The sequence below is a fragment of the Oryctolagus cuniculus genome, chromosome 5 (genome assembly GCF_964237555.1).
Source record: "Oryctolagus cuniculus chromosome 5, mOryCun1.1, whole genome shotgun sequence".
Taxonomy (NCBI): Eukaryota; Metazoa; Chordata; class Mammalia; order Lagomorpha; family Leporidae; genus Oryctolagus; species Oryctolagus cuniculus.
This window is the reverse complement of record NC_091436.1, coordinates 12,370,225-12,393,350: the sequence shown is the minus strand read 5'-3', so window position 1 is coordinate 12,393,350 and position 23,126 is coordinate 12,370,225. Positions and strand designations below refer to the sequence as shown.

Sequence of the window (23,126 nt, the reverse complement as noted above, 5' to 3'; positions counted from 1 at the left end):
AGCTGTTGCAGCCATCTGGAGAGTGAACCAGCAGATGGAAGACCTCTCTCCTCCTCTCTCTGCCTTTCAAATAAATAACTAAAACTAAAAAAAAGAAAATAAATTTTTCCCACACTCACAGACTCAACTGCATACCTAAAAGCTGATATAAATTTAAATGCACCTTCCGTTCTTTACAATTATACTTGAATTTCTATTTCATTTCCCACGGATTCCCTTTCAGGTTTAAGTCTCAGTCAATGACGAACCAACTCCATCCTTAAAAGCTGACCTCGTCCTCAACAACTCTGTAGCTTGATCCTCCCTTTCTGACCCCCTGCTGCAGAAGGAATGAATGGTGGTGGTCCCAGATTATGTGAGGGCCCTGAAGCAATTACAGAAGGAAACGCAGTGCTATCCATACTGGATTGATATGATTACTGTACAGACAAAATCCTTTCACACACCCAAAATTATATTCACTAAAGACACACAGAGAAGGTCTAACCAACCAGTAAGAGAAAAGTATCTTCGCCATCATGATTCTTTGGGGGATGGCAATGGGATGAGGAAGACCCCTTTTCTAGCCCTTTAAGAATAAAACTGGAGGTGCCGCAGGTGGAGGATTAGCCATGTGAGCCACGGCGCCGGCACCCCGGGTTCTAGTCCTGGTTGCTTCTCTTCTAGTCCAGCTCTCTGCTGCAGCCCGGGAGGGCAGTAGAGGATGGCCCAAGTGCTTGGGCGCCTGCACCCGCGTGGGAGACCAGGAGGAAGTACCGGCTTCTGGCTTCGGATTGGCGCAGCGCCGGCCATAGTGGCCATTAGGGGAGTGAACCATCGGAAGGAAGACCTTTCTCTCTGTCTCTCTCTCACTGTCTATAACTCTCTCTCTGTCTCTCTTTCACTGTCTAACTTCGCCTGGCCAAAAAAAAGAAAAAAAAAAAAAGAGTAAAACTGGAGCATTCATTACACTGGAAACCCTGTAGGTGTGACCACAGGATGGGAGCACAGACACAGCTGACCAGGAACACAGGAATCCAACTACAACCCAATGAGTATTTTTACAGCCATTCTAAAACCATTCTATTATTTCAATTTTCATTTTCAATTCTACATTCTTCCAAAGTGAGATGCAAGTCAACAAAGAGTAAGAGACACTACAGAAAGACAGAAAAGCTAGCCACAGAAAGGGAAGCATACACCCGAGAGCCACAGCACAGGCAATGACCGTCAGGGTGGCCAGCATGAACACAGGACACCATTCTAACTTGCCCAGAGATCATTGTACCAGGTCTCCAAGACAGAAGAGAATGCTTTCTGGTTTGAAGTTTTAGAAAGTGTACATGAAACAATCTAATGGACAATGCCTTTAACAAAGTTGGACAACAAATGTAGAAACATCCTTACGACCATTTCAAAGAACCCTCTCAAAAGTCAAAGGCATGGTGAAAGCTTTCCTGCAGGGCGCAAGTGACCAGGGTCCAATTTAGGTAACTTTCTGGCAACTGGAAAGAATGCACGCACTTCTCGGAACTTCGACAACATCACACAAAGGACTACGCAGGAGAGTTACTCTGTGTGTCTGACGCCTGTTCTCAGGGTCAGGGTTCACGCCAGCCAACACTGAACAGCTGCATTACATGAATGACCTTCCAGCTGATCTGCCACACAGAGGACATACTGTTGAAACAAATAAGTGCCAAAGAGCTGGCATAACTGTTAGGGAAACTGTATGAGATTAAGAGAATATGATATGGGGCTGGCACTGTGGCATAGTGGGTAAAGCTGCCACCTGCAGTGCCAGCATCCCATGTGGGCACTGGTTCGAGTCCCGGCTGCTCCACTTCAGATCCAGCTCTCTGCTACTGCCTGGGAAAGAAGAAGGTGACCCAAGTGGTTGGGCCCCCTGCACTCACATGGGAGACCTGGAAGAAGCTCCTGGCTCCTGATCGGCCCAGCTTTGGTGGCTGTGGCCATTTGGGAAGTAAACCAGCGGATGGAAGACCTCTCTCTCTCCCTCTCTCTGCCTCTGCGTAGCTCCGCCTTTCAAATAAATAATATATATCTTAAAAAAGAAAAAAAAGAATATGATATGGAATATGGTAGATGAAGAACAAAGCTTTTATCCTTAGAACATGCAGAGACGGGGCCAGCGCTGTGGCACAGTAGGTTAATCCCCCGCCTGCGGCACTGGCATCCCATATTCGAGTCCTGGCTGCCCCTCTTTCCAGCCCAGCTCTCTGCTATGGCCTGGGAAAGCAGCAGAGGATGGTCCAAGCCCTTGGGCCCCTGCATCCACGTGGGCGACCTGGAAGAAGCTCCTGGCTCTGGATCGGCACAGTTCCAGCTGTTGCGGCCATTTGGGAAGTGAACCAACAGAAGGAAGACCTTTCTCTCTGTCTCTCCCTTTCACTGTCTGTAACTCTCTCAAATAAAATACATAAAACCTTAAAAACACATACACACACACAGAGATCAATGCTACTATTAAGAGGAATTTAAGACAACACCAGAGTCCACCTTTTCAAGGAGAAGATTATGGCATGATTTCAAAATGTCAGGATGCTTGCTTATGAAACAAGACCAGAAAGAACATGAATAGCAGAAAGTCATTTACTCAGCCTCGTCAAAGAATTAGATTTTAATAAATTTTCTATTTTACTCATTTAAGTGTTAACACCTCCTAAGAAACTTGCAGATGAAAACTATAGTGCATGATTCAACTCCTGAAGCTAAGAACAATCTTACCCTTGTCTTAATGTGTCTCATCCTTTACCACAGTGCATTTTTTATGTTTGGGTTGCTAGCTCTTCTGCCACTATAATGACTGTCATTTTTTGCTGTTGTCGGTGGATCTGCTTCTAACATTGATCTCTGCACTTCTAATTTGTAGTGGAGAAGGACGATACTTTGACTGTAAGGCACCTTTTGCTCATTTGTTGAGTTTTGTGCGTTCTGATTAACTATGGTTACGCTAAGTTATGCATGTAAAGTAGTCATGTCACAACAGCAATTTAGGCAGCCTTTTCTTTAAAAAAAAATTGTCAGGAGAAAGGATTTTAAAATTTCATTATCTCTAAGAACACCTCTTTCTGCCCAGCTGCCTAAATAACTGTATGTATCCCTTTATAATATGGCAGGAAGGCGAATAATTATGTTAACCTTTGGCTACTGACAACAGGCTCTTCACACATCATATTCTAACTATTCTTGCAACACGCACAACAGATAAAAATTCTCAAGCCCATGAACTCCGCTCTCTGCATATAAAGTAAAAATCATCACCGATTATTAAAACCAGGGCAATACTAACAATAATCAAGGACTTGCCTTCTGTCTCCATAATTCCAAGAAATAATCATCTAACTTAATGGCTAGGGAGAATCCCCTGAGCTTACTACTCTGAGCAAGATGGAGTATAAAGGACCATTTACATTCTCCTAAATTAAAAAAACACTTGGGGGCCGGCACTGTGGTATAGCTGGTTATGCCGCCACCTGTGATGCCAGCATCCCATCTGGGTACCAGGCCTGGGTCTTGGCTGCTGTACTTCCAATCCACCTCCCTGGTAATGGGCTGGGAAAGCAGTGGAAGATGCCCTAAGTGTTTGGGCCCCTGCACCTACATGGGAGACCCAGAAGAAGCTCCTGGTATTGACCTGGCCAGGCCTGGTCTTTGTAGCCATCTGGGGAGTGAACCAATGGGTCAAAGATTGATCTTTCTCTTTCTACGTCACTCCCCCTCTTCACGGAGGAACGACACTAAACCCTGCGCTGTTCTTTCGTCTGCTTGGCCCTCCCCAGGTTTGCTGCTGGTCCTCCCCGGGTTGGCTGCCGATCCTTCCACCTCCGTGGAAGGGCGGCTCCCCCTGCCACTTTCCCCACTTCCGCGGGGGAGCGGCACACCGCCGGCCGGCTCTCTCGGGGGCTGCTCAGATGTTATCCAGATGTTCCTGGTGCATGTTGTCTCTCTCCTCCTTTATAGTCCTCTTCCACCAATCCCAACTCTGCTACCCACACGCCGAGCATGTTGCTCTCCTCCAAAGAGAGGCAGCTGTGTAGAAGTTGTTTACTCCTCTCCCAGCGCCATATTGTGGGAGAGCAGATGCATAGAATAAGTCTTAATTCCAGTAACTTAGTCTAGTCTGAGTTGCTCCCCACACTCTATAATTCTGACTTTCAAATAAATAAATAAATAAATAAATAAATAAATCTTTTAAAAATTTGGAAAAAATACACAAAGCAATTTTTAGCTATGACACAGTAAGAAATGGAGGATTTTCGGATGGTTGAATAGAGGTTTCCAGTGTTTGCCGCCTCCTCCACAAGTAAGGACCAAAGCAGGCCTAAGCAGCTGCACATGGAGGTGACTGCCTAAGGCAGACCATGCACCACAACAGTGGATCAAACAGACCGGGACGTCAGCAGACACATGAACAAACTCCTGGGAGCTTTTCAAATCTCTGGACTGATATGTGCATCCAGGTCCAGGCCCAAGGGACCCTTAATAGATCAGACCAAAGAAGATTCTAACTGAGGCGTAAGACAGAGGGAGATCACCTTGGAGTAACAGCAGACTTCTCAGGTGAAATCTCACAGGCCAGGAAAGAACAGAATGAAACACTGGAAGGCTTGACAAACTGCCAGCCCAGTAAAGCTATCCTTCAGAAATGAAGGAGAGATACTTTCCACAAAAAGCATAAACAGAGGGCCGGCACTGTGGCATAGCGGGTAAAGCTGCTGCCTGCCATGCCGGCAACCCATACGGGCACCAGTTTGAGGCCTGGCTGCTCCTCTTCTGATCCAGCTCTCTGCCATGGCCTGGGAATGCAGTAGGAGATAGCCCAAGTCCTTGGGCCCCTGCACCCACATGGGAGACCCGGAAGAAGCTCCTGGCTTCAGATCGGCGCAGCTCCGGCTGTTGCGGCCATCTGGTGAGTGAACCAGCAGATGGAAGACCCCTCTCTCTCTCTCTCTTTCAAATAAATAAAAACTAAAAAATGAAATGATAGCTACTGCCATGAAAACATGCAGGATAGAGCAGATATGCAACAGAAAAAAGAAAAATCTAATGATTCATATCTTATTTTTTCTTTTCCCTAGATTTGATTAATTCACCTGCATGAATTATACCTATAGATCTCTAATCTTCTTCCTTGTAGTCATTAGATTTTTCCCCCCTAAGATTTATTTATTTTATTTATTTATGTAAAAAGCAGAGTTACAGAGAGGAAGAGGCAGAGAGAGAGAGAGAGAGAGAGAGAGATCTTCAATCCGCTGATTCACTCTGCAAATAGCTGCAATGGCCAGAGCTGACCCCATCCAAAGCCAGGAGCTTCCTCTGGGTCTCCCACGTGGGTGCAGGAGTCCAAGGACTTGGGCCATCTCCTACTGTACTCCCAGGCCATGGCAGAGAGTTGGATCGGAAGTAGAGCAGCCGGGACTCAAACCAGTGCCCATATGGGATGCCGGCACTGCAGGCAGCAGCTCTACCTGCTACGCCACAGTGCCAGCCCTCATTAGGTTTTGGTAACAGGATTATGCTGGTATCTTAAAAGGAAATGGAAAGTTTTCAACCCTTTTCTATTTTCTGAGAACATATTACTGTACTATTATATCTTCTTTAAATGTTCAATAGAATTCACCAGAGAAGCTATTTAGGTCTTTAGTTGTCTATTGGGAATGATTTCAACAATGAATTTAAAAAATACATAGACATGGCCGGCGCCGCGGCTCACTAGGCTAATCCTCCGCCTTGCGGCGCTGGCACACCGGGTTCTAGTCCTGGTCGGGGCACCAGATTCTGTCCCGGTTGCCCCTCTTCCAGGCCAGCTCTCTGCTGTGGCCAGGGAGGGCAGTGGAGGATGGCCCAAGTGCTTGGGCCCTGCACCCCATGGGAGACCAGGAGAAGCACCTGGCTCCTGCCATCGGATCAGCGCAGTGCGCCAGCTACAGGCCACTGGAGGGTGAACCAACGGCAAAGGAAGACCTTTCTCTCTGTCTCTCTCTCTCTCACTATCCACTCTGTCAAAAAAAAAAAAAAAAAAAAAAAAAAAGAAAGAAAAAAAAGAAAAAATACATAGACAGCTACTCAAGACTTTTTTTCTATGTCGACCTTCTAAATGTGTGTTTCTGAATATATGTATTCATATAAATTGCCTAAACTGTTGACATAAATTGCTTCAAATCCTCAAATGAACAATTAAAAACAGAACTACCCCATGATGCAGCAAACCCACTACTGGGTAAACATCCAAAGGGAATGAAACCACTGGTATGTCTGTGGAAGAGACATCTGCACTCCCATGTTTATTGCAGCATTCGCTATTCACAACAGCCTAGTTATGGAATCGACGTGAGTGACAAATACAAAGGGCCACCCAGAACTAATATGAGCAATTATCTGCAACAAACTGAAAAATCTGGAAGAAAGGGATAAATTTCTGGACACACGTAACCCACCAAAATTGAACTGCGAAGACAGAAAACCTGAACAGACCAATAACAAGTAATGAGACTGAATGAACACTAACAGATCTCCCAACAAAGAAATGCCCAGGACAAAATGGCTTCACTGCTGAGCTCTTACTATCGAATTTTTAAGGAAGAACTAACACCAGTTCTTATCAAACTACTTTAAAAATGAAGGCAAAATGAAGGCTTTTAAGAGCTGAGAGTCAACACCAATGGGCCCACACTCTAAGAAACGCTAAAGAAAGGCTTTGAGGGAGAAAGCAAATAGTAAGAGATGGAAATACGCACCAGGAGCCCTGGAAACCCATTTTCATGTAGCGAAATAGGCAAGACGTTTTTCTTATTATGTCAGTTTCTTTAAAATGGAATTATTGCACTCATATGGGAGAGGCAGGCAATCAGTTTAGAACAGTGAAGCCGGAGGCTCCTGCAGGCCACCCCCCCAAACCCATTAGATTCTATTTGTGAATATAAATACCCCCTTTCCTGGGATGTATCTGTTTCATTTGGGGAGGGAGAAAAGGAGAAGAAGCACCACGAAAAGATGTCTATCAGGATTCACGTGGAATTTTACGGAAGTATCCAATACTCCCCTAGGATTTTAGGCCCGCTGAGGCAGCCGTTTCCGACCTCACAGAAGCAGACAACAACTGGACGAAGTGCTCTCCTCTGCTGCAGACCAGATCCGGAGGAAGTGCTGGGGAGCGCTCTCTCTGGGCCCACTGCCTACTCTCTCCCTGTGGGGCAACCCACGCTCGTGCATGCACACACACAAGTGCCTTCGCTTTCTCACCTTTTGAATAAAATTTACTTTATTATGTCAGCACCTAGAATTCCTGTATTTGTGCATAACAAGAACCTGGAATAAAAATATATACACCCATTCCCCCATGTTAGTACTATGAATCTCTTGACACGTGAATTAAAAAAAAATGACAATAACACAAAGGCGTAGCAGGAAAAGGCAAACATTTACAGGCTATCCACGAAGTGGAATATTATTACTTGAAGACAGATTATAGGATAAACCTCACCCACCAAAATAACAAGAGTTGCAGATAATGAACTGAAACTGGCTGAGGATCGGCCCCCTGCCATTCTAATCCCTGAAGCCCAAGACTAACTTTGTCAAGTTAAATGATTCTGAGATATGATAATTATCTTGGATTGTTTGGGTGGGCCCTACATAATCACAAGGGACGCAATGAGAGAGAGGCAAGACTATTAAGAGTTCACAGGAGACGTGGAAGAGTTGCGTGAGCTAACGCGTGCAGGTCGTCTCTGCAGCTGAAGCACAGAAGGAATGGATTCTCCCCCGAAGCCTTGAGAAGGAGCGCGGCCTTGCTAAAGTTAATTTTAGATTTCTAATTTCTAGCACTCCCCGGCCAAGTATGTTCTCTGATCACAATGGAATCAAATTAAAAAATAATACCAGGGGGCCGGCACTGAAGTGAGGTGCGTTAACGCCCTGGCTGGAAGCGCCGGCATCCCATATGGGCGCCGGTTTGAGACCTGACTGCTCCACTTCTGATCCAGCTCTCTGCTATGGGCTGGGAAAGCAGTAGAAGACGGCCCGAGTCCTTGGGCCCCTGCATCCGTGCAGGAGACTCAGACGAAGCTCCTGGCTCCTAGCTTCAGAATGGTGCAGCTCCGGCCATTGCGGCCATCTGGGGAGTGAACCATCAGATGGAAAACTTCTCTCTCTCTCCACCTCTCCTTACTCTGTGTAACTCTTTCAAATAAATGAATAAATCTTAAAAAAAAAAAAATAATAATACCAGAGGCACCAGTGCTGTGGCATAGGTTAAGCCTCTGCCTGCAGCACCAACACCTCATATGTGTGTAGGTTCAAGTCTCAGTTTCTCCACTTCCAATCAGCTGTCTGTTAATGGCCTGGAAAAGCAGCAGCAGACGCCAAGTCCTCGGGCCCCTGAAGCCATACGGGAGACCCAGAAGGAGCTCCTGCTCCTGGCTTCAGCCTGGCCCAAGCCCGGCCATCACAGCCACTCGGGGAGTGAACCAGTGGAAGATCTCTTTCTCTCCTCTTTTTATCCCTGCCTTGCAACAACATAAATCTTAAAATAATAATAATAATAATAATAATAATACCAGAGGAGCCAGCGCCGTGGCTCACTTGGTTAATCCTCTGCCTGTGGTGCCAGTATCCCATATGGGCGCTGAGTTCTAGTCCTGGTTGCCTCTCTTCCAGTCCAGCTCTCTGCTGTGGCCTGGGAGTGCAGTGGAGGATGGCCCAAGTGCTTGGGCCCTGCACCCCATGGGAGACCAGGAGGAGGCACCTGGCTCCTGGCTTCGGATGGGTGCAGCACGGCACGCCGTCCGCAGTGGCTATTTGGGGGGTGAACCAACAGAAGGAAGACCTTTCTCTCTAACTCTGCCTATCAAAAAAGAAAAAGGAAAACTACCACACAGAGAAAGTGATATTTGTCTTTTTGCAGCAAGAGACAAAGCTTTCCTCTTTTATGGCTTAGTATAAATTTTTTTAAAAAATACCTCAATACTAAAAAAAAAAAATTTAGAAGATTTATTTATTTGAAAGTCAGAGATAGAGAGAGAAAGAAATCTTCCATCTTCAGCTTCACTTCCCAAATGGTCGAAATGGCCAGGGCAGGAAGGTGGAAGCCAGGAGCTTCTTCCAGGTCTCCCATGTCTGTGGCAGAGGCCCAGGCACTTGGGCCATCCTCCACTCTTCTCCCAGGCACAATTAGCACGGAGCTGATTGGAAATGGCACAGCTAGGACTCGAACCAGTGCCTATATGGGACGCTGGCATCATAGGTGGTGGTTTTAATCACTATGCCTAAACGCTGGACCCCCAAAAAACCATTTTAAAACATAAAAAGACTTGAAGAAACAATTCCCCAATGAAGATAAACAGATGGCAAATAAGCACATGAAAACAGGCCCAATATCATTATTCACTAGGAAAATGCAAATAAAAACCACAGTAAGTTACCACTCTATACTCAATCAATGGTTAAAAGCAAAGTGACTGACTACACCAAGTAGGAGTAAGTGTGCAGGGCAATCAGAACTCTCAGACACACCTGGTGGCACAGCCACCAGGTCAAACTGGGAGACTAAAAAGTGCGACACAGACCTCCCACAGGACCCAGATACTCTACTCCCAGGTCTTTCCTCAAAAAAACTCAAGTATATATCCACACAAACGCTTGCATGTGAATGTTCATAATAGCTTAAACAGTGAATGTGTAACAGCCAAAAAATGTAAAAACCCAGGTGGATAGATTCACAAATTTAGTATATCCATAGAAGTGAATACTATTCTGAAATAAAAGATGGTAACTATCTCAACACACATGGATCTCAAAATGTTATGCTAAGTAAATGACATCAGACCTAAAAAGAGTGCAAAATACATGATTCCATTAATATAAAATTCCAAAGAATGGAAAATAACCCATAGGGACAGAAAGCAAATCAGTGATCATTGGGAGAAAAGCGACGAATTTCAAAGGAAAAGGAGGGCTCTGGATGATGGGTGTTCATTGTCTTGAGTGTGGCGATGGTTTTGTGTAATAATACACATGCCGAAGCTCAGTCATCTGTATCCTTCCAACACGTACAGTTTACTGAGCATCACTTCCATAAAGCTGTGTGATAAACCTTCCATACGTATTAGATACTGTTGTTCACACATGAATCCTTTAAAACAGGAGAGAGAGGACTGTGGACAACTTATCTGAATGGGAACCCATCATGTATGAAGCTCTCTGCAGTCTACACTTGGAGGAAGGGGCAGGCACTTGGCCTGATGGTTAAGACACTGCTTGGGAAGCCCACATCCCAGATCAGAATGCCCGAGTTTGGGCCTGGCTCCATTCTGACCGCAGCTTCCTGGGAAGCAGGAGGCAATGGCTCAAGTACTGGGTCACTGCTGCCCACATGGGAGAACCAGATGGAGTTCCGGATGCCTGGTTTTGGCCTGGCCCAACCTCAGCTATTACAGGCATTTGTGGAATGACCCAGTGGATGGGAGGTATGTCTGTTGCTCTGCCTTTCTAATAAATAATAAATAGTTTAAAAAAAATAGAGAAAGAACCTATTAAGAGTTAAACTTCTTGGGGCTGGCGCTATGGCACCGCGGGTTAACACCCTGGCCTGAAGCGCCAGCATCCTAAATGGGTGCTGGTTCAAGACCGGCTGCTCCACTTCCGATCCAGCTCTCTGCTATGGCCTGGCAAAGTAGTAGAAGATGGCCCAAGTCCTTGGGCCCCTGCACCAGCAAGGGAGACCTAAAAGAAGCTCCTGGCTCCTGGCTTCGGATCGGTGCAGCTCCAGCCCTTGTGGCCAATTGGGGAGTGGACCATCGGATGGAAGACCTTTCTCTCTTTCTGCCTCTCCTCTCTCTGACTTTCAAATAAATAAATAAATCTTTAAAAAAAAATTAAACTTCTTTAAGGTGTCAGATAGTTTCCTCACTCGTCTCCAAGATATACACAGAAAACACTCAGCCATAAAAAAGCAAAAACTAAGGGAAAAACAAACCCAGAAATGCACACACGAAATGTTACAACATCACGGGATAAACGCTGGGCCTTGCGAGTTTGACCGGTTTCCCCGGCACTGGGGACTTTCCAGGGCTCCAATACACTCCAGCTTCCTCCTCAGCCTCTCTCCAGGTGAGCCGTCTCCTGAGCTCGGGAACCTAAGGCCCGGGGTCGGTAATTTAGCTGATTTATTCCTAAGTTCGAGTGCCAGGAGCCCAGTATCCACTGATCTTCATCGCAATCCTGAGCAAACCAAAGCCCAAAGGGACAAAGGCAGCTGCCCCGGGTCCCACGGCTAGCAGCAGAGCGTGCAGATACAGGCAGCCTGACGCCGATGCCCACGTCCTCCACCACAAAACCATGCTCTGTGATGGAGACAGTTTCCTCAGCTTTAGGATGCTGAGGGTGAAGCCTACCTGTGAGCGCCAGCTGTGCTCTCCCGGCTGTCTCATGACATGCCGTGAGAACGGAATTGAGCTACAAATGTCATAATTTCAGCTAGAAGACATTTTATAAATTATTACAATTTCTTTAAAAAGTCATTCTATTAGCTTAGAAATCACTAAAATGGAATCCTGAGAATAGATCGCTCTCCTGCCTTTCCTCCATTTATGATTAATTTAGGGTCTCTGAAAGAAAGTGGTTCTGCATATTGAAACACTCTCTACAGGAAAGAAGCGGATTTGACATGCTAGGCCCCACCATTTCTTTTTAAGGCAAATTCCTTTTCCTCAGATAAGACATTAAGAATTAATTCTGTCTCTTCTGAGAAGTCAAGCATACACTTGCTGTAATTTCCCTTGAAATTAGCCCTCACACTGAGGTTATAAAAACAAAAACTTCTCAATAATCAGAGCCACTCAACTCCTCACTTTCCAGACAGCTGACAAGGACACGATACATACCTTCACAGGGACAGCTAACGTTTTTGTTCCCAGGGTGAGACATGCAGAAATGCCTGCTATGTGCCAGGACTGTGTGATGTGGTACAGATACAGAAGGGAACAAAACAGACACAAATCCCTGCCCTCACGCCGCTTATATTCTGGTGGGGAGGGGGGTGAGTGACCACAAACAAATGGCAAGAACAAGTATGAGGTACAAAGGGCCTTCAGAAACTCCACCAAAAATACCTATTTTATTAAAAAAAAAAAAAACTATGCCTGAATTGTTTTTGGTTTTTTTAAAGATTTATTTACTTGTTTGAAAGGCAGAGATACAGAGAAAGGAGGAGAGAGGTAATCCATCCACTGGTTCACTCTCCAAACAGCCGCAATAGCCAGAGCTGAGCCAGGCCAAAGCCAGGAGCTTCTTCCAGGTCTCCTACATGGGTGCAGGGGCTCAAGGACATGGGCCATCCTCTGCTGCTTTCCCAGGCCATTAGCAGGGAGCTGGATGGGAAGAAGAGCAGCCGGGACTCTAACTGGTGCCCATACAGGATGCCAGCCCTAGAGGCGGAGGCTTAACTTTCTATACCACAGCACTGGCCCCCTCAAAAATCTGTTCTCACCAAAATAAACTTATCTTTTAAGTCCATTTTCCATGAGCTTTTTGCAGTATCCTCGAATAATAGTACATCAGATGATACAAATCTAATGAGACACAGAAAGGCAGAGGGTCAGGAGACGTGGAGAAGGTTAATTAGTCTGTTCTCAAAACATTTGAGTCCAGAACAGAGAGCAGAATGTGTACATTAAAATGGGGAATAGAAATTTGATTCACCCCCTCGCCTTGTCAGAGAGAATGCACAAAGTACATGGTGAAATTTGAAGTTTAAGAACTCTCTCCAAGGGCAAAAAAAAGTAGATGAGTATTCCCTATGCTCAGACAGGGCGAGATGAGTAAATCTGAAGGGAATTAGGCAGTGTTCTTCAGCTTCTCATCCTCTCATAATCTCACCAAAAATAACTATTCCCACTTCTGCCTCAAATGAGATATAGCCCTTAAAATACAAATTCAGTTCAAAGAAAATATTGCTATTAAATTCCACATTTGATCAAGATAAGGCACCGTATGACAATCTCAAAATAAAGTTAGAAATATGAAATTCTGAAAGTGCAGATTGGCAAAATTAGGTAAAGTGAAAAATTACATAATTTTAAAGCATAAAACTGGATAAAGCAAAATAAGAAAAAAAATAGGTTTCTTACAAAATTAGACACATGCATGCACATAGTCTTACATTTTGAAGCAAATTTTCTCCAACTGTTCCAATGGAAATGAAACATTTTTTCCATTAATACATATTCAAGTATTAGAACGTAATAATTTTAAGCCAACTTGTCCTCTTTACTGAAATAACAATGTGGGTAACCTTGTTATTCTATTATAGTCATATAATAAATTGCATCATTTGAGCCAATGGCCCAGGACTCTGAAGGTTGAGAATTACAGGGGAGTTGAACAAAGGCCTTGAGACATTAAGTGCTCCCTGTGCAGAATTCCCTTTGTGAGAACCCTGCTACAGTGTTCCCCGTGTGCCCCCCCATCCCCATCCTCCACGCTGCCCCTCAGTTGCATCCATGTGTTTTAGTTCATCCTTACACGGAGCTTCCTGTTGTCTTCACTGCCATCCTTTGAGAGGCAACCATTCCTTCAAATGCTTCCCGTGTTTTAAAGACGCAGGCACCCCTTCATTCGACCCTCATCTTCCATCAGTAAGTACAATGTACATGGTGACTCCTTCACTTACAAACTTACAAGAATGCTTAAGCTTAACAGCCGGTCTCTCTTAGGAGAGGGCCAGCCTATGTTTTCTCCATCTTCTGCTTGTGGAATGCTTTTCTGAATCTAAATGAAGTTCTAGCAGTCCTGCCAATGAGTCTCCACTGGCCATTACTTATCCTTTAGCTGTTTCTGAAGGAATGGGCTGTGACAGGCACAGCTGCTAGACTGCAGAATCAGAATCCCCAAGATGTGGTCAGGGGATCTGCAGTTCGAGGCGCGCCCACACAATTCTTGGGCACTGTGAGGTTTAAGAATTAAGCCTTAGAGATTGAAATTTGGCATTGAAGCACTCACCTGTAGTCCAGGAATAAACCGGGTGTCCTTTTCCACCACCAGAAGCTCAGCGACATTGGCATTGAGAATGGACCTTGTGATCCCGCCTGGCCCAGGGCCCACTTCGTATACATACGCATCTGTCAGGTTGCCAGCTTTCCTTACAATTTTATCTATGGAAAGGAAAGATTTAGTCATCTTGATTATCTCGGCAAAGCTCAGTATACAGACGTCAAAGAGAAAAATAATTTATTGTTGAATTCTACCAGGCCCGTAACAAAAACAGGATTGTCATGACAAATTCCCTTAACTTAAATTTAGCTAACATTGTACTTTCTGTGTGTTCTCCACCCAATCAACTCCTAAAAACAGACTACAGAAACATCCAACAGTTCTCTATAGCTGTTGAATATCACCTCAGATTTGAAAAGACTAGTTTCACCCTCAGAATTTTTCAACATCACTAGTTAAAAATCCAAGAGCAGAAACTGTTGGCACCCTCTAATTTTGGCTACGGACACATAACTGGTGATCAGTAAGGCAACAGCAACAAGCCACTTGCTTACAAGACTTAGAAATTTAGATTGTTGATTCTTTTTTTTTTTTAAAAGATTATTTTATTCATCAATTTGAAAGGCAGAGTTACAGACAGAGAGAGGTAGTTAAAGAGAGAAAGGTCTTCCGTCCACCGGTCCACTCCCCAAATGGCTGCAACCGGCGGAGCTGCACTGATCCGAAGCCAGGAGCCAGAAGCTTCCTCCTGGTCTCCCATGCGGGTGCAGGGCCCAAGCACTTGGGCCATCCTCCACTGCCTTCCCGGGCCACAGCAGAGAGCTGCAATGGAAGAGGAGCAACTGGAACTAGAACCAGCACCCATATGGGATGCTGGCACGATGGCCCCTGATTTTCAGGAAAAAAATTTAGCAGCAGTGTTTTTTTTAAGCATTGACAATATGCATGTTAATGAGAAAATTAATCTTTTAGTTAACTTCTTTAGAAGACCTACGGAAAAGTACTGGTGATTCAATGGAACCAATTATTCCTTCCAGAAAAACACAATGCATTGGGTTTCCAGAGGAGGAGAGATTAAAACCTAAACAGTGAGCCGTCCAGGACAGCGGGAAATCCAGCCCTGAAAACACAGCAGTATGCCATGTCTGGGCACTGATGCTGCCAAGCCTGTCTGTTATCAGTAATTTACCATCCTTTGTAGGTTTGAAGCCAAAAAGTGTCCCAACCATACAAAAAAAAGTTGTCTTTCGGCGGGGGTAGGAAGGGACCGACATTCTTTGCCCATCCGCTCTGGTGTTTCATATGCGTTCTCCCACCGAATGCTCACAACACATTCACCAAGAACTGCTAGCCCAACTTCAGTCTCCGAACCTTCAGTTTCCCTGTCTACTGTTTTATTTCTGCAAGGCCCCCTGGAAAACAAACGGGAGAGAAAGGACTCCACCTTCGGTCTAGATTCCAAAGCCAGATTCTATGTCGCTCAATGCCTCTTCGCGGGAAAAGGAGGGATAGTCAGTACTGCCAGCGTGAACTGAGTTCACCGTGTTCGTTTTTAAACGTGGAGACCGAGGACAGCAGGCAGGGGCTCTGTCTTCTAGTAACTTGGAATATGGCTATCGACCAGCAGGCAAGGCTGGTCCTAATGATTACTAACAGCAGAGTGTTACAGCCGGTACCACCTTCAGGCCCTTAAACCTGATTGCAAGGTGAGGAGGCTTCAGTGGAGTGAGGCTGACTCCCAGCGCAAGCAGTAAAGGCTCCATGTCCGAGCACACACACACCTTATTTATGTCTTGTGGGCTGGGCTTCATGACTGGGAAGTGAACTTCTGGGCGCGATTTACGGCTTTGCACGCCGGCGCGTGGCCAGAGCGCGACCCGGGGAAGCCTCGGATCCTACAGGCTGCAGCGTGAACCGGCGGGCCCGCACTGCAAACGGGAATGCAAGCGGCGGCTGACCCAATATATATGTTCTTACACATATCTGTCCAGTTCCATCAAGCCGCGCCCCGACCCCGACCCTCCCTCCCCGCGCTCGGCGTCCACACCGCCCGCCTCCACCCGCCTCGGCGCCGGCGGCACGCGGGCTCGCCGGGCCCCGGGACTCCGGGGTTTTCAGAGCCCGTGCCGGGCCTCGGAACCCGCCCGCGGGGTCTGCACCACCGCCCCCGGGGGCAGCGGGGCCACAACCCGGAAGCACTGAGATGCCGTGCACCTGTCAGCCGCAAGTCCAGGAGAAAGTTCTGGGACAGCTGCTTCACGGCTTGCAGCCTGAACAACTTAATAATTTCTCGAATCGTGGGCAACGGCGGGAGGCGGAAAGTGCTGAGCTTCCCGGAGGCAGCCATTAGCCCCGGCGGGCGCCCTCCGGCGTCCAACCCCCAGCCCCGCTCCAACAAGGCACCTGGCGGGGCGGAACCAGAGGGGCTGCGCCCGCCTCCGGGCCCGCCTCACTGGTCGAAGGAATCACGCCGGAAGCGACGACGGCGGACAGGAAATACCGGCGTCCTGAGGGCGCATGCGCCGCCTTCTGCTGAGCGCGGTGCAGGCTGGGAGCATGGTGGTTCCCGCACGTGAAGGAAGCCGCGGGGCCTTGTGGGCGTGGCTGCTACAGAGTGGGCGGTCCCGCGACTGGGAGGGCGAGGCGGGGCGTGGCCAGGGTCTCGGCAGGGCGGGAGGTGGAGGAGCTGAGGGACCCAGACGGCGTGGTGGTGAGGTTGTAACAGTCACTGGAAGGTGAATTCGACCTGGACAGGGCCGTGGTTTCAGCACAGCGGCCTAGAGGGAGCACCTGACTAGAGTGCGAGCCTTGGTCCTTCCGAAGGCGTCCAGCCGAGGAGCACCACCTCGTCTGTCTGTGTCCTTTTACCCTGAATTTGGCCTGAGGATGCCGCCGCACGGGAGCCCTTACTTCCGGGCCGCAGGCGAGCTTAGCAGGGCCCAGTAACTGAAACCTGGCTGGAAAGAGGCGTTAGCGGAGTCTGGGCGAGGACAGCGGAGGGTGGCCGGAGGGGTCAAAGAGGCGTTAGCGGAGTCTGGGCGAGGACAGCGGAGGGTGGCCGGAGGGGGTCAAAGAGGCGTTAGCGGAGTCTGGGCGAGGACAGCGGAGGGTGGCCGGAGGGGTCAAAGAGGCGTTAGCGGAGTGTGGGCCGAGGACAGCGGAGAGTGGCCGGAGGGGTCAAATCAGGCAGCCCCGGGCGTGATCGCTCGGCTTGTCCCTGGAGTCAGTCCCTTTCCTGGGTGTGGGTTGGCTTGAGGCCGTCTTGCTGGCTGGAGTCCGTTGAACCGGTTCTGGTGCCTGCCAGACTCTGGAGTTGTGGACAAAGGCTCGCCAGGGTCTCGTCTCGTACTCTTGCCTTTAGACTTTGGAAAGTGTGTGTGTATACATCCGGTAGTTGTTCTTGAGTCTTTCACTGAGTCTTATGAAATAAATGTTAAGGACTGTTAGTGTCAGTTTACAGCAAGTAATTAAAAGCTTAGAGAGGAGTTCACGAAGCTACAGCACTGTGGACTGCAGATCCGGTCCAAGTTCCCTGAAGTGTATGTGGCTTCTCTTTTAGGACTGCCTATGTAGTGAGTATTGGTTGTCACGAAGTTTCTTAGTGCCCCTTCTTGCTCCTAATTGTTGGAACTTCTCTTTCCCTTTCACTTGGCTTGAAAAGGACGTATGATAGGATTGTATTAATGATGGCTACCATAACCTTTTAAAAAGTACCAGGGTTTGCAACTGAGTACTTTGCAACTATTTTTTCATTAATTGTTATAGCTCGCAAATGGGGGTAGATTCTATGACTACTCCTTAAAAAAAAAAAAAAAAGAAAGGCTTACAGGGGCTCAGTAACTGCGTACTGCGCAGCTAATAAGTGCTGAAGTTAGGATTTGAATTCACAAACCTGCATCCATAGAAGGCTTTCAGAGCAGTGCTAGATTCTATTCCTACTCACTTCTAAAAATACAGTAAGGCTTACAGGTTCCTTAGTTTGCCCTGTACTGCCCAGCTAATACGGAATGGAGGTCAGACTTGAATCCACACCGTAAGTAGCATGCTTTTGAAGCACAGCGGTCCATGTAGAGAGGTCCGTTGGTCCGCCGAGGTGTTACATCCAGACACAAAGAGAAGGCTGGGTCATGACTTCTGTCCTTCCATTACGCCAGAGAAAACAACGAAGAGAAATAATATGATGGGAGAATGCTGCTCTTCTAGCCCTGTTTTTATTTGCAAATTGCTGAATTGATAACAAATGAATCTTAACAACTATGTCTCCAGTAGTAGGTTTTTGAAAAGTAGAAAAGCAAGTAATTCCAAGTGAGATGTAGAAATGAGGAGTTCGTTGACATTCCCATGGAAAACCCGGTCGCCGCCTCTGATAGCTGTCTCAGGACAGGCTGTGGATGCCGGGGTGATCGCCTGCCTTACTAGGTTCCTCCCGATGCCCCAAACTCAGAAACCTCTTGTTAGGGCTTCCATTCTTCCTCTAAAAGTTCCCCATCTTCTGCTTTAAACAGTGGGTCTAATCCTGTTGTTTTTAGTTGCCTGGAAGAGCTGCTTACAGCAGGATCAGTTGTACCGTGTAGGTCTGTTGGGAAGGCTCTCCTAACAGAACTTGACTTGCCAGCATTAGTGCGTACCGGCTTTCTCCTACCCAATCAATAAAACTCTCCTCAGACACTGATGACAAAAGCAGATTTGAGTCATATTCTCTGGCCTCTTACCGGCCAGAAATAAAGCATTTCTCAAAGAGAAGATTGCTTTTATGTGCGGTGGACCTACCTCATTCACTAACAGTGTGCAGTAGTCTGATCTATTTGTAGCACCTAGATTTAGAAAATAGGAGAGGCACACCCACGGAGGTTAGTATTTTGCCCAAAGTGACATCTTCATATAGATTCAAAGTCTAAACTCCTGATTCGGAGGTCTTACTGTTCACAACACGCTTTATCTGGGAAGGATTCGTTCGTAGTCCGCTTCACACTGGTCCTATGTGGATGAGATTATTATCTTACTGTGAAGAAATGGAGGCAATTTCATTTGGCTTTCCAAGAATCACTAAGAAAATTACAGGGAGAAGACAACCTGAGTTCTTTCTTTTCTGAGTTGTGATCTCATTGGTCACACAACTCAAGTTTCAGATTATTTTTAAGTAATTCAATTTGTTAATTGTATGATGTTTAATATATAGAAACATGAATTTTGGTATGAATGTAAGCTTACAATTTTCATGTGACTGGATAAAACACCATTACAATAAATATAAGTACAAAGTTACAAAACCAACATAGACAATCTTATTTTTTTATCCTTTTTTTTTTTTTTTTTTTTTTTTTTTTTTTTTTTTTTACAGGCAGAGTGGGTAGTGAGAGAGAGAGAGACAGAGAGAAAGGTCTTCCTTTGCCGTTGGTTCACCCTCCAGTGGCCGCCACGGCTGGCGCACTGCAGCTGGTGCACCGCGCTGATCTGAAGGCAGGAGCCAAGTGCTTCTCCTGGTCTCCCGTGGGGTGCAGGGCCCAAGCACTTGGGCCATCCTCCACTGCCCTCCCTGCCCACAGCAGAGAGCTGGCCTGGAAGAGGGGCAACTGGGATGGAATCCGGCGCCCCGACCGGGACTAGAACCTGGTGTGCCAGCGCCGCAAGGCAGAGGATTAGCCTAGTGAGCCGCGGTGCCAGCCTAGACAATCTTATTAACTTGCAACGACTAATGATATTAAATCAATATTCTTAATATACTGACAAGATTCTGAATTTGGAGTTCAGCTTATTAGTGCTATAGTATGCCAGGTAATGATTTAATGTTTTCAACACTTGTTTGTTTGTTTTTTTTGTATTCAAACTACTAACAAAGCTTTGTTAAAAATGTTTTCTGTTGTCACTTGTCCTATGCTTAGGAGAACATGGAAGCTGCCTGTTAAATCTGCCTAGGTCTACACCAGCTTGGAGTCGACTGAGGTTGAATCACTTGCCTTTAATGCTATCATGAATATCCATGTTGCATGATGGTTATAAGGAGGATATTCAGGTAGTTCAGATGTAACCACAAGAACAGCTAACATAACAAATACACTAAAATCCAAAGAGCCAAAGGACGTTCACATGGAGAATTTGTAGAGTCCTGAGAACACATCTCCAGATCTATCTTCAATAATCCACATTTGTGAGCTTGTGGCCTATGATTTACAAAGCAATGTTCTTTACTAATGATGCTGGGTCTGGAACTTAGATCTGTTGATACCACTGTGTGTGTGTCTATATATTTTTTTAAAACTTTATTCACAACCTTTTTTATTCCCTCATCTAACCAATAGACATGGTTAGCTTGAACCAAGGTAAGCTCAAATAGCCTCAAAATTCCTGTCATATTAGAGCATGACAGGACAAAAGCAGAAGTGAGGGCAGAGTTTAGTCTCAGTTCTTTTCAGAGACCAATCAGGTGTCCATGTACAGGTGACTCATTAAAAACCAATGGCAAGGCACCACCACTAGACATAGAGTGGCCAAGAGCACCCCACATGTGTCCCTCATACAGCCCGCCTCTTAGCCATGAAGGAGCGCTCCCCTTTGGGGGAAGTGGGTGGTCAATGTGTTATCATGGGAGATGGCAGTGCGAATTTTCTGTGGACTTTGATGGGGAGGTGACTTGCTCTCCAAATCTGGATGTAACAGCTTGTGAGAATTGTGTCACGGGAGACGGGAGGGGGCTGCCCCCTTAACAACGTCTTACAGGGTAATCACACAGGGCTCTCGCAGTACTTAACCCTGTGATTGTTCCCAATGCTTTTGTGCCCGTGCTCCCAAGCAGCGAGCAGGACTGGATGGAGCACCCTCCAGGCCCGGGCAGGAGGTGCCTCTCGGAGCAGTCACCCAGGAAGGGGTGAGGGGGCACTGGGAGATGCAGGGGACGGAAATCAGCTGAGATACTCCAGGCCGGCTCTGACTCGCTCCATCTCCTGTTGGAAGCTGTAGGCAAGGATACGTCTATATACAGTTTTTCAATTCGATTTCCTTTCTTAACCACCAACTTTAATTGTAAAAAAAAAAATTACTTCCTGCTTTCTCCAATTCCCTGTTCCCAGATGTCACTCCAAACTTCCATGCCGTATCTGGTTAATTGTCAGAATCTGACCAACAGCACATCGGGCAAGGGTGGGAGCATTCTGCTCCAGTTTTCTGGAAAGTGAGTGACTTTCTCCGCTAAGACCCGGAGTTAGGAAATCTTCCCTGATCTGCTGTGCTGGGAGACTCTTCTTCCAGGCACCTGAGCACCAAGCTGATTGAGCTGCTGCACGTCGCTGCCCACGGCCTCGGGCACTGGGTCCCGTGTGCAGTGCAGGCGGCCCATGGTGCCCACCTAGCCCCAGCCCAGCAGCGGCTGCAGAGCCACCACTGTGTGTTTTAACACTGATAGGAGATGAATAATTGTTGAACTGAATAAAAATTCCATCTTAGGAGAATCTCTCAAGTTTTTATTAGTTCTTGAGATCTAATTTTTGCCATCATAAATATCTGATCCCCAGTCTCTTAATTTGCAGAAAATTATGCATAACTTCTTGCAGAAGCCTATGAAATCAGCAGGGGGTGTTTTAGCAGTATATTTCACAGATTAATGCAAACAGCTTTTTCCCTAAAAAGAGAAGTATGCAGTTTCATCAGTTTTGAAGCTTTGAAGTATCTGCTTCACCCAGACACAGATTTTAATATGCTAAAATATTATAATTAAAACAGAAATTACTAACCCCACCTATCATTGAGGATGAAGCACTACAAATGATTCATACTAAACTATAATGCAGAATTCTAATTTGCATAAATCCCAGAATGACTATATGGGAAAATTACTTATTATTGTAATATTTATTTTAATGAAAATGCATCTGTGACTTTATTTGGTATAAGTCATTTAGTTTCTATTTATAGGAAAAGTGCTAATTCTAAGAGTGTCATTTTACAGTTCCCTAAAAAGAGACTTGAGAGCCACAAAGGGCAGTATCTTCCTGCCACATGGGAATTTTCAGAGAAAATTAAATGTGGCTTGGAATTGCCAAGTTGAACTTCATAAAATGGCTATTATGGTATCTAAAGTGCCCTTTTCTGATAGTATTTTATAATTCTGTGTAATGTGACTTGGTGCTCTAGAGAAATATTATAAGCTGCCTTTTGCATACATTTATTTGCATTTTTTAAAATGGCTTTTGGATGCTCACTGTTCACAAAGGAATCCAGTGACCTACCCAAAGGGAAGAAGAAAAACATGGTCATTCCGAGCAGATGGACCAAATGTTTATTCTGTGGGGATAGAAGCAAGGCAACTTATGGCATGCAACACAGGCTAATTGCCCGGGGGGACCATGCAGCAGTCACATTAATCTTTATAAATACACTGTTTATCACTATTCCAGGCAGTCTCTGAAAGCCTGCTTCCTGTCCCCAAAGATCTGTGAATGATTGTCAAACACCCTGATGAAGTGATGAGGACAGGTGAACTTTTTGACTTAGGGTGACTCTGGGCTTTTTCCTGCGCAGTAAACCATATCTTTTTGTGAATGAAGAAAAAGTCAGCATATGCTAACGACCTTGTAAAATATCAACGTGCACATTTAATTGGAACAAGTTAAAAAACTATGAATGTGAATATATTTGCAATAAGGTTTTCCCATACATTTGTTTAAAAAGATTTATCTGAAAGAGTTACAGAAAGAGAGAGAGACAGCGAGAGAGACCTTCCTTCTGCTAGTTCACTCCCCAGATGACTGTAATGGCTGTCATTGGGCTAGCCTGAAGCCAAGAACCAAGAGCTCCATCTGGGTCTACCAGAAGGGTGGCAGGGGGCCAAGCGCTCGGGTTGGACCCAAGCATCTTCCGCTGCTTTTCCCAGGCCACTGTCAGGGAGCTGGATCGGAAGTAGAGCAGCCAGAACACAAATCAGTGACCCTATGTGATGCTGGCATCCCAGGTAATGGTGTAATCTGTCATGCTACAATGCCAGCCCCCTTTCCCATGCATTTAAAGTGTGATATGAAGGCAAACTGTGAATGGGAGACTCTTGGGTTCAATGAATAAATGGGCCTGCCGGGGCATTTTGGAGGCAGCCTCAATCCCTTCTCAGCAGAATACTATGGGCAGGCTGGGAAATAAGGCTGTAT

At 46.1% G+C, this 23,126-nt stretch overlaps 1 protein-coding gene and 1 pseudogene across 4 annotated transcripts in view; both read right to left on the bottom strand.

Moving 5' to 3' along the window:
- TFB1M (transcription factor B1, mitochondrial) overlaps positions 1 to 16,513 on the bottom strand; it is a 59,655-nt gene extending 43,142 nt beyond the window's left edge. Inside the window, exons 1-3 of one of the 4 annotated variants that reach the window (XM_070073370.1) lie at positions 16,207 to 16,426; positions 15,774 to 15,920; positions 14,002 to 14,153 (exon numbers count right to left, since the gene is read on the bottom strand). Coding sequence is in view for 3 of the 4 variants with exons in the window: in XM_002714950.5 (XP_002714996.1) it covers positions 14,002 to 14,153; positions 16,207 to 16,339 (285 nt within the window). In the remaining variant the exon portion in view is untranslated. Of the gene's footprint in view, positions 1 to 14,001; positions 14,154 to 15,773; positions 15,921 to 16,206 lie in introns of all 4 variants that reach the window. The other 3 variants (XM_002714950.5, XM_017345441.3, XM_051855241.2) reach the window with 3 other exon arrangements.
- A 4,378-nt stretch (positions 16,514 to 20,891) lies between these two features.
- Positions 20,892 to 21,325, bottom strand: LOC127492939 (COMM domain-containing protein 7 pseudogene; annotated as a pseudogene).
- Between the last annotated feature and the right edge of the window lie 1,801 nt (positions 21,326 to 23,126).